Source organism: Coffea arabica, chromosome 7c, assembly GCF_036785885.1.
Source record: "Coffea arabica cultivar ET-39 chromosome 7c, Coffea Arabica ET-39 HiFi, whole genome shotgun sequence".
NCBI lineage: Eukaryota > Viridiplantae > Streptophyta > Magnoliopsida > Gentianales > Rubiaceae > Coffea > Coffea arabica.
Window position 1 is genome coordinate 5,795,792 of NC_092322.1, and position 15,083 is coordinate 5,810,874.

At 37.3% G+C, this 15,083-nt stretch overlaps 2 protein-coding genes and 1 long non-coding RNA gene across 4 annotated transcripts; 1 reads left to right on the forward strand and 2 right to left on the reverse strand.

Annotated features, from left to right (window-relative positions):
• Positions 1-1,982: 1,982 nt before the first annotated feature.
• Positions 1,983-3,509, forward strand: LOC113697751 (uncharacterized). Its single transcript, XR_011817676.1, has 2 exons — positions 1,983-2,148; positions 2,319-3,509. It is a non-coding gene; the product is annotated as an uncharacterized lncRNA (long non-coding RNA).
• A 1,803-nt stretch (positions 3,510-5,312) lies between these two features.
• On the reverse strand, positions 5,313-10,342 carry LOC113698890 (uncharacterized). Of its 2 annotated transcripts, XM_027218848.2 has the most exons (7): positions 9,986-10,341; positions 9,542-9,667; positions 9,044-9,244; positions 7,388-7,484; positions 6,570-6,673; positions 5,955-6,006; positions 5,313-5,762 (listed from the first exon to the last, which is right to left on the reverse strand). In XM_027218848.2, the coding sequence occupies exons 1-7, from the start codon at positions 10,198-10,200 to the stop codon at positions 5,535-5,537; spliced, it is 1,023 nt and encodes a 340-aa protein (XP_027074649.1). In that variant the 5' UTR covers positions 10,201-10,341; the 3' UTR covers positions 5,313-5,534. The 2 variants fall into 2 exon arrangements, with proteins under 2 accessions (XP_027074649.1, XP_071913445.1); XM_072057344.1 differs by lacking the exon at positions 9,542-9,667 and having other exon boundaries at positions 9,986-10,342.
• A 1,248-nt stretch (positions 10,343-11,590) lies between these two features.
• LOC113699442 (uncharacterized) lies at positions 11,591-12,133 on the reverse strand. The gene has a single exon (XM_027219817.1). It carries the CDS (start codon positions 12,131-12,133, stop codon positions 11,591-11,593), a length of 543 nt encoding a protein of 180 aa, XP_027075618.1.
• Between the last annotated feature and the right edge of the window lie 2,950 nt (positions 12,134-15,083).

Consider the following 15,083-nt stretch of genomic DNA (forward strand, 5'->3'; position numbering starts at 1 on the left):
GACAACGAGCTCGCAAAGGAATAGCAGCCTGCTGTTCAGGAGCCCACTCAGTTTCCAAGTGTCAAGGTGTGTCCACCTTAAGAAATACGGTCAACAACTAACGAAGAAAACAAGAATAGAAGAACAGGTCAAAAAAAGGAGCGAAAAACAGATGGATTAATCCAAGTAAAAAAAAACATCAACCTAGAGCAAAAAGACGAACAGGTAAATCCAGAGAGCCGAAGTGTGCCAGTACGAGCCTTTCTTCTTTAGGTACGAGATAAACAAGGCTCATGCGGACTTTCGAGTAATCATTTTGAACGGGTTGATTTGATTTTCTAGGTAACGCAGCAGGTAGATTACGGCCACAATGGAGACCAGAGATGAAGCCGGAACAATTGCTATTGGTCTCTGAATTTCTGCAAACATCACTATGCTGACGAAGACGTCGAGTAAAAATGCCTCGATGAATGTGATGATTGGGTTCAGTGGGATACACTCATTGAAATTTCTAGTGAGGTTTGTGAAGTTGTGAAAGAAAGGGATTAAGGAGATTTGTAGTACTACTACCAGAAGTTTTCTTTCCGTCAGTATGGAACAGGTCTGAGAAAAACACACACAGTGATTACACCAAAATTAAAGAAAAAGGGCAAATTGAGGGGATCGTTTTCAATTAATGAATGGGTGGAGATTTTATTAAGCATTAATCATACTGACATAAAATTATTTACAAAAATACTCGACCAGACCTGATTTACAAAACAATCATACATATATTTATTTATATTTTGATTCATCATACATCACCCACAATCATACACTCATTTCTTATTTGTAACTCCCATTGTACAAAGATCTGCAACCTAGTACTTTCAAAAGAAACCAGGAAATCCAAAGAAAGAAAAATCCTGCTCCAAGACTCATGCATTTCTCCATGTGGCCAAATTGTAAAATTACGAAGACCTTCTACTAAACTTTGCAATTCTTTATTTCCAGCGACATTCACAAACCCTTCAGAAGTCAAATCTGGCTTATCGAGTTTAACGCTTGGTTGCTTATGATTACTGCCAGCAATAGATTCACACGTCTTACCACCAATTCACATGAAGTTTCGTAATTTACGCTAATGAACTCTAAGCGCTGACCAACTAAGCATAAAAAGAATAAGCGCAATTAATACAGGTTGAATATCACCTTGGTTTGCCCTTACAGGATCTAATACAGGGAGTCCGCTCTCTCCCTTGAGTCCCTTACATGATCTAATGCAGTACCTCTACCTCCATGCATCAATTATAAATTATCACGTAGACGTTGAGCCGGCACCAAGGGAAATTTTTTACTCCCCGCTTGTATCAAGTTTGACCTAAGAGTTAACCTGTGGGAAGACGGTGATTATTTTGCCTTTTGGACCACCAAAATTTGTCCTGAAGTAGGTGAGCTTGTCGAAAACTTCTGGTCAAGTTCGGTTCATGAACTTGTGTATTCAATCCTTCAGATATTTTTAATCTGTTAGAATTAGATTTCAACCAAATGGATCACACCCGTTAAGTTGCTGATTTTTTTCTTAATACTAATGGTTAGTGATTAAACAAAAAAAAAAAAAAAAAAGACCCACTCAGTGCATTCCAAAATTCATTTATGTAGCTAATAATGGTCTATTGATTACGTGCTTGGTAACCTGAATCTTGATTGGAGGTATTCCGAGCTCAAGTAATTGGTATTAAATAAATTTTAAAAGAATATACTATCCCAGCAGGCGAAAAGGACGCAGTAACACAAACAGCATGCAACTCAACGGCTTCATTTTTCACCCAAAGAAGCGCTATTTACTGCTTGTGGACTGCTCTTTCAACAATTCGCAAAATCTCCTTTAGCCAGGAAAAGCAAAAGCTAACTACGTATACAGCTAAGCTCGACTTAATTACTAATTAGATTGATTCTTGATTATGCTTATATTCCTACGCAACCATGATTCGCATCATTTGCTGACTAGTTGATGATAAAGGTCAACTGCATACCCCTTTAGAGAACTAAGGAGACATATCTGTTTCCAAAGCTATTGCATGGCTTTAATTTCCTCTCCAGCTATTTTAGCTCTAAAGCTGCCATACCGGAAAAGCAGGCCTCGTCCATCTCTGCTGGTGAGATCCCACAGACATGAAGATGAAGGTAATAAATTTAAGAGTATCATTTTCCTGAACTGATTTTTGGTTGCAGGAGTACCTGCAAATGCTTGTCATTTTTCCCATCATACATTTGTATATGATCTTCTGATTGAAAGGGAATTAGTCAAGAAAGTGCTGCAGTAAATTTTTTTTGTTTGCTTAATATCTTATCAGCAGGGAGATCAAGCCATGGCATGGTGGATGCAAATCTGTGGATTCTGATGAACAGGATTGCAGAGGTTAAGATGAAGGAGAGACTGGAAAGATGTTATCAGACTGACAAGTTTGGATGGAATTATGCGCAAGGAGTACCTGCATGCAACAAGTCCAAAAGACCACCAGAGCCTTTCCAGTATGTTGAGCTTGCAAGCACCGTTGGCGGCACGTTTGGTCTCACAATCCTCAGTGGAACTCTTGGTCTTTGTCTTGCTTCCATTTTAGTTCATCTGAATCAATTGTGATTTATGAACCCCTGACTGGCACATCCTCGGAGAAGAAGATTACAGTTGAATTTGTTTATTCATTCATTCCTTTATTTATTGTTGGTCTACTGAATTCTCCATGATGTGTTGTTGTGAAGTTCCTGAGGCACCGTGACTTAGTTCTTGAATCTGTAGATTCTTTACTTTCAATTATTGGTCAAGTTATATTAAGGATCCGAAAGAATCCCAGCAGTCCTAGTAGCAAGGATAAGGTGTACTGGCCAGCCAGCGCTCCGATGAAGTTTACGGTTCAATCAGCGATGTCAGAACTCAGGACAGCTGGAAGCACAGTTCCTGGTTTTAAGCTGGTGCGGGGGTGAGGGTGCTGTGCCGAGACATTCCTTTATTGTTTGGATATTGTGTAATAGGAAATTGCCTGCCTAAGGACAGATTAAAAGGTTGGAGAGTGCACTTAGAATAGAGTCTGATAAGTGTGCTTTATGTAATGGTGCTGATGAATCCATGGCACATGTTTTCTTTGATTGTCCAATATCTAGCATGGTTTGGCAGAAGATGCAGTTGTTATGTTCAATTGTTAATGGCAGGTTGTCTTGGGATGCAGATTTGAGATGTCTTTACGAGCACTGGCATCCAATTCTTTTTGGTTTTTTTCTGCTGTGTTGTATCAGTTATGGAGGACTAGAAATCAGGTCATTTTCCATCAGCAGCAGCAGCAGCATGTCTCTGCTGTTCTTGATTCTGTTAGACATGTTGCTGCGGGGCAGGGGAAGCTCCTTTGATCAAGACCAGCTCCCTTGGCTTACCTCATGCGTGTTCATCCTTCCTTGCGCAGGAGTCATGCTATTCTCTGTATCGTTCCAATTTCATCGGATGTCCCATGACTGAGTTGTTTACTGAAATGGTGGTAGGATTCATTGATAAATTCGTGTGTGTACGTTTGTTTCTATAGCATATATTGATTCCGCAAACTTGAAGTACGGGAAACATTATTCATTATTGATCCGCTATAATCAGAGTTATAGAATATCAAGGGATGCAGATTTTGAAAGAGTAGACGGGACCAAGACTCCTTTTCCTTTTTCATCGAATGAGAAAGGGAAATTTAAAAAAAAAAATTAAAGGGAAATAGCGGATGAAAATATTGTGGTTAGGGAAATGGAAGTTATACAAAATCTTTCAAAAAGGAAATATGTCATTATATAAGCATCGAGGAATCTAAAATACTAAACCATGAATGATGATTCATAATTTATTCAGACTTTTTTATGTCGAATTTTTTTGTAAATCGTACTGAAGACTCGACGGTTAAGCTCACAAGCGAAAATTATGACTGTTCTTCTAAGTATTTCCCAGTCGACAATTTCTTCTTAGCTGAATATTTCTATGCTTGCCACTGGTAATTTGATCCAGTAATCATCACCATAATGATAATGTTGGAGGTCAGGGATTAATCCCTGCCTTCCACAATTTGGCCACAATATGTGGCTGGTCTTAGTTGACCATTCCCTGTCTCTTTTTTTGGATTAGGCTAGAGTACGTTATACAACATCTATTATTGTCGGAAAAAAAAAAAATTTCTGCGCTTAATTTGACGAATGAGACAGTATGGCGTAACAGGACTAGACCTTCCGGCCGAATGAGATATGACGTAACTGGATTAGTCAACGAATCACAGCATTCAATCTCTCTTAGACAAAAGTGAATCTACCGTCCTTTATGACATTACATCAGATGATGGAGGTCATAGAGGAAATGCCAAAAATCGGATCGAACGCCGGCTCGACCGTGAACCAATCATAGTTCCGATCTTATTCATATCTCGGATTGACTGGAGTTAAAATTAAAAAACGATCAGAATCATTTGAATCATGCGAATCGGATTAAACCGTTGAACTGGCGATATTTTATTTGTCTATTAAATTGAAACATATATATATATACGAATAGATTTTCCTTAATTCTAAAAACTAATTACTAAATGTCACATCCACTCACTTCTTTTTTTTTTTTTTCATTTTTTGCCTTTTATCAAGTTTGCATAACTGTTTTCTATTTTCCTAACTATCTCCAAATTTCAAACTTTTTTGTTTTAAGTTGTAATATCTAAATGCCAAAAACATGAATTAAAAAATTTAAAAAAATTTAAACTCATAATGTCTAATTTTCATGTACGTGAATTTTGTATAATTTTAGAATATTGTGATATTTTTTAGTTGAATTTAAGATTATTTTTAGTAAATACAATTGAGATTAAAATAAAATTTATTTATTACAACTTATAATTTAAAATTTTTACTTGTGAAAATTCAAATTTTTTGAAAATATTAAACTTTTGATCATATAAAGTCTTAAATTAATCTACTGCATGTCTTATTTTGTACATATATATTTCTATAAATTATTTTTTAAAAAATTCATTAAACCAGAATTGAACCAATCCAACTGATTGAATCTTGATATGAACGCCTCACCAATTCAATTAACGATTCGAGTTTCAAAACATTGATTTCACCTTAAGGACACATTGATAATGGAGGTCCTATAGATCAAAACACGTGTTTCTTCCTTGGTAATCTCGTGACAACAACTAAAAGATCCACATATTGCGACCGGTTAAAGATACATATCCAGAGAGGAAAGAGTTAGCCCTCGGAAGCGCAACTTCATCGCAGTCAGGAAACAAATCAGTAACTTGCAATAGACTAAAACAAGACGCTCGTCATGATGACCTTAAGAGGATCTGAGCACAAATCCTTCTCTGTTTGGACTAAAGTTACCTTGTCCAAAAATTTGTATTACCCAGACATGCCTCACATTGCAAAGCAGAGACATCAATAATCTTGACATAAATTAGCATCCTCGACAAAGTCACAGACACATTCATTGAAACATGGAATTCCTTCAAAGAGAAAGAAACTAACTCAACAAATTACGGACACTCAATTATTCAGTTCCTTTGGAATGCCACGGTAGCAACACGTGATCCTACTGATCCTCCAAACATAAATGTTGGGTATGAGCGAACATGATCAACGTAGCGGAACAAAGGGGGGTCTCTATTTACCTCTTGGTCTCCACTAGCTCCTAGCTCTTGGGACGGTGAATTTCTTCTCTGATTAAAAGCATCAACTTCTTGCACCAGTTCATCTTTTGTACTGTTACAGGAGGTAATCACCTGGGAACCATGACAAATAAGAGAAGAAGATATGATGAAAGCTCAGAAGTTAATCACTTGCACAAGAAGCAGAACTTTCAGAAACCAAAGACATGCATAGTTATTTGAGTATTAGGTAAGAGGTTTAGCTTCATTCAAGCAAATTGCACTTGACAAGAATTAGTATGTTGGAAACAATACAGAGAAGCTCACCAATAATCCACCAGGAGCCACAAGACTTGATACTGAATCCCAGTACATGATCCTTGAAAAAAAAAGGGGAGGTGAAATCAAAGATAGAATAGTATTCTGTAGTTTTTACATCTAACCAGGATTCCAGTAGATAAAAATCAATTTACTGAGACATACAAGGATACCATGATTTTTTTCAGACAGCTTAAAAAGAAAATGAAAGAAAAAGTGCAAAATAATCCTAAATAGCCCTAATAAAGATGACACACTCGAGTATCGGAGGAAAAAAAATTTAACATCTTCAGCAAGGTTAGAGTAATTCACGCCAAGCAGATGGCGACAGACCACCTAAAATGTCTCTTTTCTATAATCTGTTTTTCCTTCAATAAATGAACTTGAACAGCACTAACAACGAAAGTATAAATTCTCTCTGTCTTTTAGTATAATTAGCTCTTTACTCTAAATCTTCCACAGAATCAAACTTGATGCTCGCACAATTCCCTCTCCCACAAAACATTTGTCATTACTCTGCAAGTCACTGGTTGGTTTTGAGATGCTACAACTTGGGGACTCTCTTGAATGCATATATCAAGTGACAACAGAATAAATGCCAGACCTTCAAAACAACCATAATACCTTTTCACAGGACCATCAGGATGAAGTCCAATAGCATCTAAAGTGCCTTTATCAACAAGAAGCTGAAACTTCCTGTCTAACTTTGTTTCAAGAATGTCATCAACCTGTACCATTGAAAACAGAGAGGCTTAACTGCAGAGCTAAAGAGAACAGGTTGAGAAGAATAATGTACTTAGTGTGTTGTACAGAATATGTGTTAAGGATAAAATCTACATGATAAAATCTGAAAATATTTCAAATAAGCATCTAAGATTTACATTTTAAAATCATAAACATCCACTCGAAATAATGAATTTTTAATTTTCACCCCACAACCACTTCAAGCGATCACCTGCCCACCATATAGGAATAGGCACTGCATCTTGGTGCAACCACCAACTCAACGGGTACTTCTCGGGTTACCTAGTGCTCATCCAAACTGGCATCACTTCATACCAACCAAGCAATCATACTTGCAGTCTATGATGTTACCAACCTATCCTTGTCTAAGACCTCATCAATCAGCAGAGTACCACATTTTGCTACAACCATGTCTCCAGCCAAAAGACACCCCACCCCATCTCAAGCTCCTTCCAACAACAATTTAAGAACAATTTAAGATGTTCCACTTCTATGTCAAAGCTTTTGAGTTTCACCCTTTTTACCTACTTAGACAACATTTACCATAGATGTAAAGAAAAGTTAAAGAGAATCATCTAAAGACAAAATATGGAGTATTTTCTTCACAAGCTATATCACTGACAAGGTGACAAAAAGTAAATAGCATTGAAAGTGGTGGATAAGTTACTTTTATGTTAAATTTCAACCACTTCTCATACCAAGAATTTAATATTAGTGAAACCGTCACGATGCGCAAGGCTCCGAGCAAGGTCTATGGCACCTTCACTATAATCAGTTCCAGTAAGATCAGAGAACCTAAACCCAAAAACATCAAATGTTAGTTGATTCAGAGCTTAGAAAATCAAAAAGATCACATGCTAATGACGTGGCAACAAAGTCTCATTGATACAGTGAATCTTCAATGATAAGTCAAATATGCAAACCTTCCTTGTTGATTCATTCGCATTGATAGCGGTCGACAACTATGGAAAATATCTCAGAAAATCAAACTTTTGTTTACAAAGAAACGTGTGATGAGTATCATCAGATAACTTGCCATTCAGGTTCATCAGAAATGAACAGAGCACTAATAACTATAGGGCTCCCAGACTCCTTCAACACGTGTACCATCATATCCAGAAGGGGTGAGGAAAGGAGAAGTTTTAAAGACCTATGCAACCATGTTCCTTGGCTTTACTTCACAAACAACATGACATTGCCCCACAACTCAAGAATTAGGTTAAATTCCTACAGCTTTCATTTTTTTATGAAAATTACACTATTTACCCTTCTTGTTTTAGTCAAGGTCTTGCAAAAAAAAAAGCAACTAAATTCGTTAACAGAACATTAATTCTGGGTTAGACATGTTGAGCACTGACCGTTTCAGGAAAAGAACTGTTTGCTTTGATAACCAAGAACCTAAAGAAGGCCACCTTAGACCCACCCTCATTTACCAAACTTGGGGGAACTGACCCAACCAGTCACTTCTAGGATGTCATGTATTATATAATCATGCAGATTTTCTCTGGATTGCATGTCATACATAGAAACAATATTCATTATTCCTATGCCCTTTCTGTGCATCCGTTAAGACAAAAGTCTATGTTTTCTCCTATTTGTTCCCAGGTTAGTCTGGTTTGAATGCTAACTCCTTGAACAATAAACTACAAGATGGTACTATGTTTCTAAGTAGAGAGACTGGATGTTAAACACAGAGAAATTTTTAATATTTGAATTTATATGATTATTACACATCAAGATCGATATACAAACTGGTGGGGAATGTTTCAAAAAATAACCCTTAAAATAGAGGTTTTTCTGTGTAACCATATCTGGAAAGGCCAGCAAGGTTGCTGTTCAGCGTCTATGTCATTCTCTCCCTTTGTCCCAACCCTTCTGTATATGAACAAATGTCGGTGAAAAAGAGTCTGAATAAGAAATATTCTCAAAATAGTTGAACCAAAACCAACAGCAGACTCGAGATTTGATAGCTGTGGGGCCCATAACTTTCAGACAAATAGTTGAACCAAAACCAATAGCAGACTCGAGATTTGATAGCTGTGGGGCCCATAACTTTCAGACAACATTACGAAGAGTACATTCTGATTTTTGAACAAAACCTGGAAGGATGGAAAATTGTGGTAAAACAGCATTAAAGACTTCACTGAAAATGTCAAACTTTTAAGCAATAAACTGAGTTTTGCACTGTTGTAAGGCAAATGCTCCGACCTGCTTCTTCCTACTTCGACAAGTATTAAAAAAAGGTCAAATCACAACTATGAAAATAACAAATTTTGGCATTCCAAAACTGTAATGCCCCTGGTTTAGCACTTGATACAGGCTATAAATAGCTTCTGAAAGACCAACAATATTACCCCTGCTTGGCAAGCTCTTGGAGAAGAAGCCCATTTCCAGTCCCAATGTCAAGCACGCTCCAATTAAAAGGTTCCTTCTCAAGCTGGCCAACAGATTCACAATTGGAATCATCCACGTGGTTTGACAAGTGACCTTGAGAAAATTCACCACATAAGCTTTTTGTCCAAGAAGCAACAACTTCCATAACATCAGCCCCAAACCTGCCCACGAAATCAACTCTCTTTACCATAACGTCATCCCAAAAAGTATTTGAAAACAAAATACTGGGGAGAAGACTGAACCCTCTATCATTTCCCAACTTTTCTTTTGTTCTTTTTGTCTTACGGGTGATAAAATGGAGGTGCGTCTTATGTGTATCCAGGTTCACATAGACATACTACACTTGGGTTGCTAATTCAAGTAATCCAAAATGGAAATTGAAAAAAAAAAAAAAAAAACCCCTGCTGATGCCTGATTGGTCAAAGCTAATGACCTATGAAGCAGATGATAATGCTTACCAAACTTCACCAGCATGGCCATGTTCACGAAAATTTGTTAGTTCATCTGCATATTGAGCGTCCCAATAACTCTGGAAACCCAACATTGACTGAACTGCTTCTGCATCAGGCTCCTCTTTGTCCGAACTACTCTAACACAGAACATTTTCCAAAATATCCAACTTCAAAATTTGAACTTTATGAACTAAAATTTATCCTATCAAAAACCTCAACAAACGAAAAGAACTATATCCTGATAATCACCTAATAAAACTAACCGAGCTGAAAAACCGAATTTTACAATAAATGCACATACTACTAGAAGTGTATCAGCCTCGTTAATTACGAGGATTCAGAAATTTCAAACATCCCGCATTGCATAATTTTCCCCCAGCTAATTGATCCAAGCATCTAATTCTAATCACATATAGGTGGAAGCAAAAACGAGTGAAATAACTTAATAACCTGTAGTCGGAGGCGGCACGGAAATTGGCGACGGAGAGTGCTTCGGAGGCATCAGCGTGACGTTGCTCATCGTCAAGAGTACTCCCGTAGTCGCTTTTAATCGACCAAGAGTCCGCAGCAACCGACCGGTCGTCGTCGGAGATCAGATCAGACGAAGCTGGCGGTCGAGCTTGTGAGGCGTCAGGGTCTTCCGGCTGAAGTCTGATTCCAGCCATACGCAGTAGTGGCTGTGTGGAACAGAGAATGAGTGGAGAAAAAGCCCTAAAATTAAGAAGAGGAAAATGGTTGAATTGCAGATTGTTATTATGATGATGATACCCATGAGAAGCGACTATAATAAAACTCCTAGTTGGAGTGTTGCCAGACTCGATTGTAAAAGTTGACCTTTGACCTTTGTTGGAGGCTGAAGATGGACAAAATTCATTTTTGGCCCTCCAAGATCCTGTTTATTACTAATTGTTCCGTGCAAACTTTGAATTTGCACAGTTAAGGCACTAATGCCCATGATTCTTTTATTTGTGAAACTAAACAGTTCTTATTCTAAGTATAGTTTCAAATTATGACGTTTTAATTCAATTAAAACTGAAATTGTTGCCATGTTTAATTATAAAAATTTTGTTGACACTATTAGTTAGGACCCCCCCCTTTTTCTTTTTTTTTTTACCTTTATCCCATTCATTTATGCTCTCGACATGAGCATTATAAGAGGGTTGCATTCTTTCAATTATTTAAAATTTAGCCCTATGCATTTCAATTCTCTTACTATAAATTTTTTGTCCTAATTCAAAGTATCTTTTATAAGCATAAGATAACACTTTCCCCTGTTTAACACTAGATTAGCTTCCTCGCATCTCTCTAACACTTTGATCCAGATTATGTAAATAAACATCAAAACAGAAAAATCATCCATAAACACTTTTTTAAATATATTTTTTAATATTCCATCTTTGCATATGACTTTTTTTTTTTTTGTTTGAGAAGAAAAATAAAATCTTGCATTATGAAATTCTGGTTACGTTGAAACCACCCTATTGTATCTCCAATTCCATGCCAATTAGTGATTTAATGATGGTAATGATTTCATGTATTTATGCATTATCATTTTCAAAACTATTTGCGTACGAAATCCCGGACTTTCAACAGCCTAATTCTAAAGGAAGAAATAGGCACGCACTAAACCGATTCACTATAATTAATGGCGAAATTTCTATAATATGCGGTCCAGAACCGGCAAGGTATGTCGGTGATGAATATGAAGAACTTTTATCGTCACAATGGTACTCGTACAATTCCACAACTACTGTAAAAAAGAAGGTCTACATGCCATTTGATGGAGATACTTCTCAGACAATCATATTACAGATCGAACAAACGGGTAACCGTGGAGACCAAATCTTCGCGTCTACTCATGATTGACTTCAAATCTCATCGAATGAAGAAGAATTGTTTTTCACCATAGACTACACTTATCACTCTGCTACTCCGCTACAAATAAATGGAATTAGTATATGTATAGCTTTAAAAAAGAAAACAAAAGCAACTCTCTCTCTTTTCTAAAACAGAAGAGAAATTAATTGACTTCAGTCACTCACGACTGGATCTCTCTCATCTTGAGCAAACCGGTTCTTCAGCTATAGTCTCTAGCAAAGGCTTCTTTGATCTGCACATAGACAATCTGTGCCTGAATTCAGGCGTTGAAAACTCTTCAATGTCATCCAAATTCAACTTGGGTACTGCAGCTTCAGTGGTTTTAGGCTGAGGCTGCACAATTTCTAGCGCCGCCGGGGCATTGCATTCCGGCAAGATCCTCACTCTTTTCAGGGACACCCTTTTAGCAGACGAGTTAGCTTGGATGAACAAAGCTCCCAAATCAGCCGCTGTGACAACAGAATTCACTCTTTTCATTGGAAACATAACATAAACGTTGGCTATCTCCAAGTCTTCGTCTGCATTGAGAGCAGAGAACCTTCTTCCTATCTGCAGAGACTTTGTATTCACAAGAAAGAATCCGGGCGTTTCAAACATGGGCTCTGCTGCCTTCATCGGTTCGTAGAAGTGTCTGATTTCGCCACCCGGGAAAACAATCTTTATGCCGCGAGATTGCTTGCTAGCAGGCCCAGAAAGGGTGCAAGATACATAGTTGCCCATATTATAAATCAAGATGCACAAGAAAACCAGTAGTCAACTGGTAATGGTTGAGAACTTTGTTGAGAGAATTTGATGAAGAACAAAATATGTTTAATTGTGAGAGTTGAGAGAAGACTTGATTTTTTGGGACGGTGGGAGGGATAATGTGTACCCGTATATATATGTATATATGTGTAGGACGCGAAAAAAGTCTGCAGGAGAATGAGTAGGATATTCTTGAGCCAGTTGTATAAATTGTGTGTGTATAGTTATGGTTGACAATCAGTTCAGTCCGCGTCTGGTAAAGCAGAATATAAAAATGTGCGCAAGAAATCAAGAAATTGATGGGAAGGCTCATAATTCCAGTCGGTCATTTGTATTTTGGTCCCTCTTTAGTTTGCTTGAAATGGGATAACTCCTACTTTTGTTGCGCGTGGAGCCCATCTCTTTTTCTTTTTTTTTTCTGGTTTGTGTTTTTCACTTTTGTCCACTTCTGTTAAAACAAAGGGCCTGTTTGGAACCTGAGTTTTTTTGGAGTTTGTCTAAAATTTTACTGTAGTGCACTGTAGAAGTTTTTGAAAAAATTTTGTAGAAGTTTTTGTAAGGTAAAAAATTTTGTAGAAATTTTTGTAAGGTGAAAAACTTTTTTTTTTTTCTCTTTCCCTTTCTTTTTCTTTTTCTTTTTCTTTTTCTTTCTTCTCTTCTTCTTCTTCTTCTTCTTCTTCCCCGTTACCTCTGCCACCCCCAGCAGCAACTCCACCTCCCGCCGCCCCCCTCTGCCCCGCCTTCCCCCTCCCCCCGCACCCCCCTCTGCCCCCCTCTGGTCCTAAGATTCAGTCTAATGAGCAAAAAAATGTTATTCAAACGAGAACCTTCCAAGATCTGCTCAAAGACGAAATGATGAAGATTTATTTGAGTACTATGCTACTACACAACTTGTTATGGCCTCTCTGGATGGGTCAGTGGAGCCAATTGGACCACCGGCCATATATACTTCAATGGAACCATCTCCAGATGAGCAATATATTTTGAGTACTTCAATTCATAGGCCATTTTCTTTTATCGCCGCTCCCCTCTGTGCCACCCCCTATGCGCCGGACGTAGAGAGAAAAAAAAAAAAAAGAGAGGATGATGGTAGGGAAGGAAGAGGGGGAGAGGGAAAAAAAGGGGGGAAAAAAAAAAGACCGGCACTGGAAATTGGTGACGGAGCCGGCAATGGAGGTGGTGGTGGGGGAGGAAGAAGAAGAAAAGGGGTAGGAAATTTTTTTTTGTTGTGTTTTGGATATTTTAAGTGTGTAGGTTAAAAACTTTGATAAGTTTTTTAGGGTTCCAGTAGCAAAAGTTATTAAAAAACTAGTTTTATACAAACTTGGTAAAAAACCAAGCTTCCAAACAGGGGCAAAATGTTTTTCATCCCTACGCCACTAATTCAATTTCAACCGGGGCATCAATCCACTACAGAATTGGTCACTCGCCTGCAAAATTCTAGTCGTGATTAATGATTCAAAGAATCAAAACCAGTCAAAATTTTCTAACTTGGGAACACCCTGGTGCTCGAAGAGGTGTCAAATTTAGGCGAGTTATAATTATGTAATGAATATAATTGGATCAATTTATTTATATTTATTTAAATAAATAGATATAAATGAGTATTTAATTACTGAGTTATTTAAAATTTTATTTATATTTTTTATTTTTTCACATGTTGTTTGACAAGAAGTAACTGTATTTTAATGTTATTAGATTGGTAAGAAATTTAAATTTATTTGCTTAATACTCATTAAAAATTGAATTTAAATATATAATTATTTTTATATGAATTTAAAAGTTGAGTCAAATTAATCCACTTTCCACTAATTAAATGAATTTAATTGAATACTTATTTAAAACAATTCAAAATTAATGAACAGGTCTAGACAAATTCTTGATGGAGGAAATTAATGAATCAATATAATTAATTTGTAATTGACACCTCACAAGTGACAAGTATAGTAGGCCGAGAAGCAATAATTGGCTGTAACGTATCTACGGAAACGTGGATAAATGGTTAGCGTGCCCACTTACGTAAGTTTAGCAATGTGCCAAACATTGGATATGACTTGTTGACAGCGCACCAATTGGTGCCCTAAAGCAAATTCACCAAACTCATCTTTTTCGGACACGGCGCCATTTGGTGGTGCTAAGTTAACAGTTAATGGAGTTAGGAGGCGTTAATTATGTTGGCGTAGTTGCTAAAACACTTTGCAACTCGAAGTCTTAACCGAGTAATTTGTTGGATGGCTTTTTTCACCTTTTTTTTTCAAATTTAAATTTGGTTGATTAGTTCCCTTGATAGAACATTCTACTAGAAATTTTCAACTTCAGTTTTGCGTAAAAAGAATTCATTCTCTTTTTCTTTTTCGTTAAAATCCATCATTGTCCGCCCGCTTTTTTTTTTTCCGGACATAGAAGATATTCGAATTTTTGACCGGACTAATTTTCCTGCGACCCGAGAAGAGAGGTCTCATCTCCTCTGACACGTTAATCCTGAAACTCAAATTCTGATGGAGAAGATGAACAGCGCTTCTTGAGGAGGGTACGTGACCAACCGATCTACCCACGAAGGCATGTCCGTCCGCATTCATGTGTACAATTTGTGCAGCCCTAGGAGATGAAAATATTCCTCCCAATTAACCGTTCACGAGACCACATGCACGACAACAACGACAACAGCTTCGCGTTCTTTATTTCATTGTTTAAACATGGGATATTCACCAATAATTTGTAGTAGTACATAAGTGTATAAATTCGTTCAATCTATCAGCAATAGATAAACAAACATTAATCATTGATAATCTAAACCCCAAAACACATGATGTGGACAGAGCTAGCCCTGGTGATGATTGTGTTAAACTTTTTCAGCCTAAAATAACAGAATATGGATGTTTGTGGCTTGCCCTGTTCTTTTCATTGGGTTTACACTTTACACCCC

Coding starts and splice junctions, on each gene's coding strand:
- LOC113699442 (XM_027219817.1), bottom strand. CDS start 12,133: ATGGGCAACTATGTATCTTGCACCCTTTCTGGGCCTGCTAGCAAGCAA.
- LOC113698890 (XM_027218848.2), bottom strand. CDS start 10,200: ATGGCTGGAATCAGACTTCAGCCGGAAGACCCTGACGCCTCACAAGCT. Junction 7,485..9,043: donor CAAGAGCTTGCCAAGCAGGG/GTAATATTGTTG, acceptor TTTTGGGTTTAG/GTTCTCTGATCTTACTGGAA. Junction 5,763..5,954: donor TGGCTCCTGGTGGATTATTG/GTGAGCTTCTCT, acceptor CATGGTTCCCAG/GTGATTACCTCCTGTAACAG.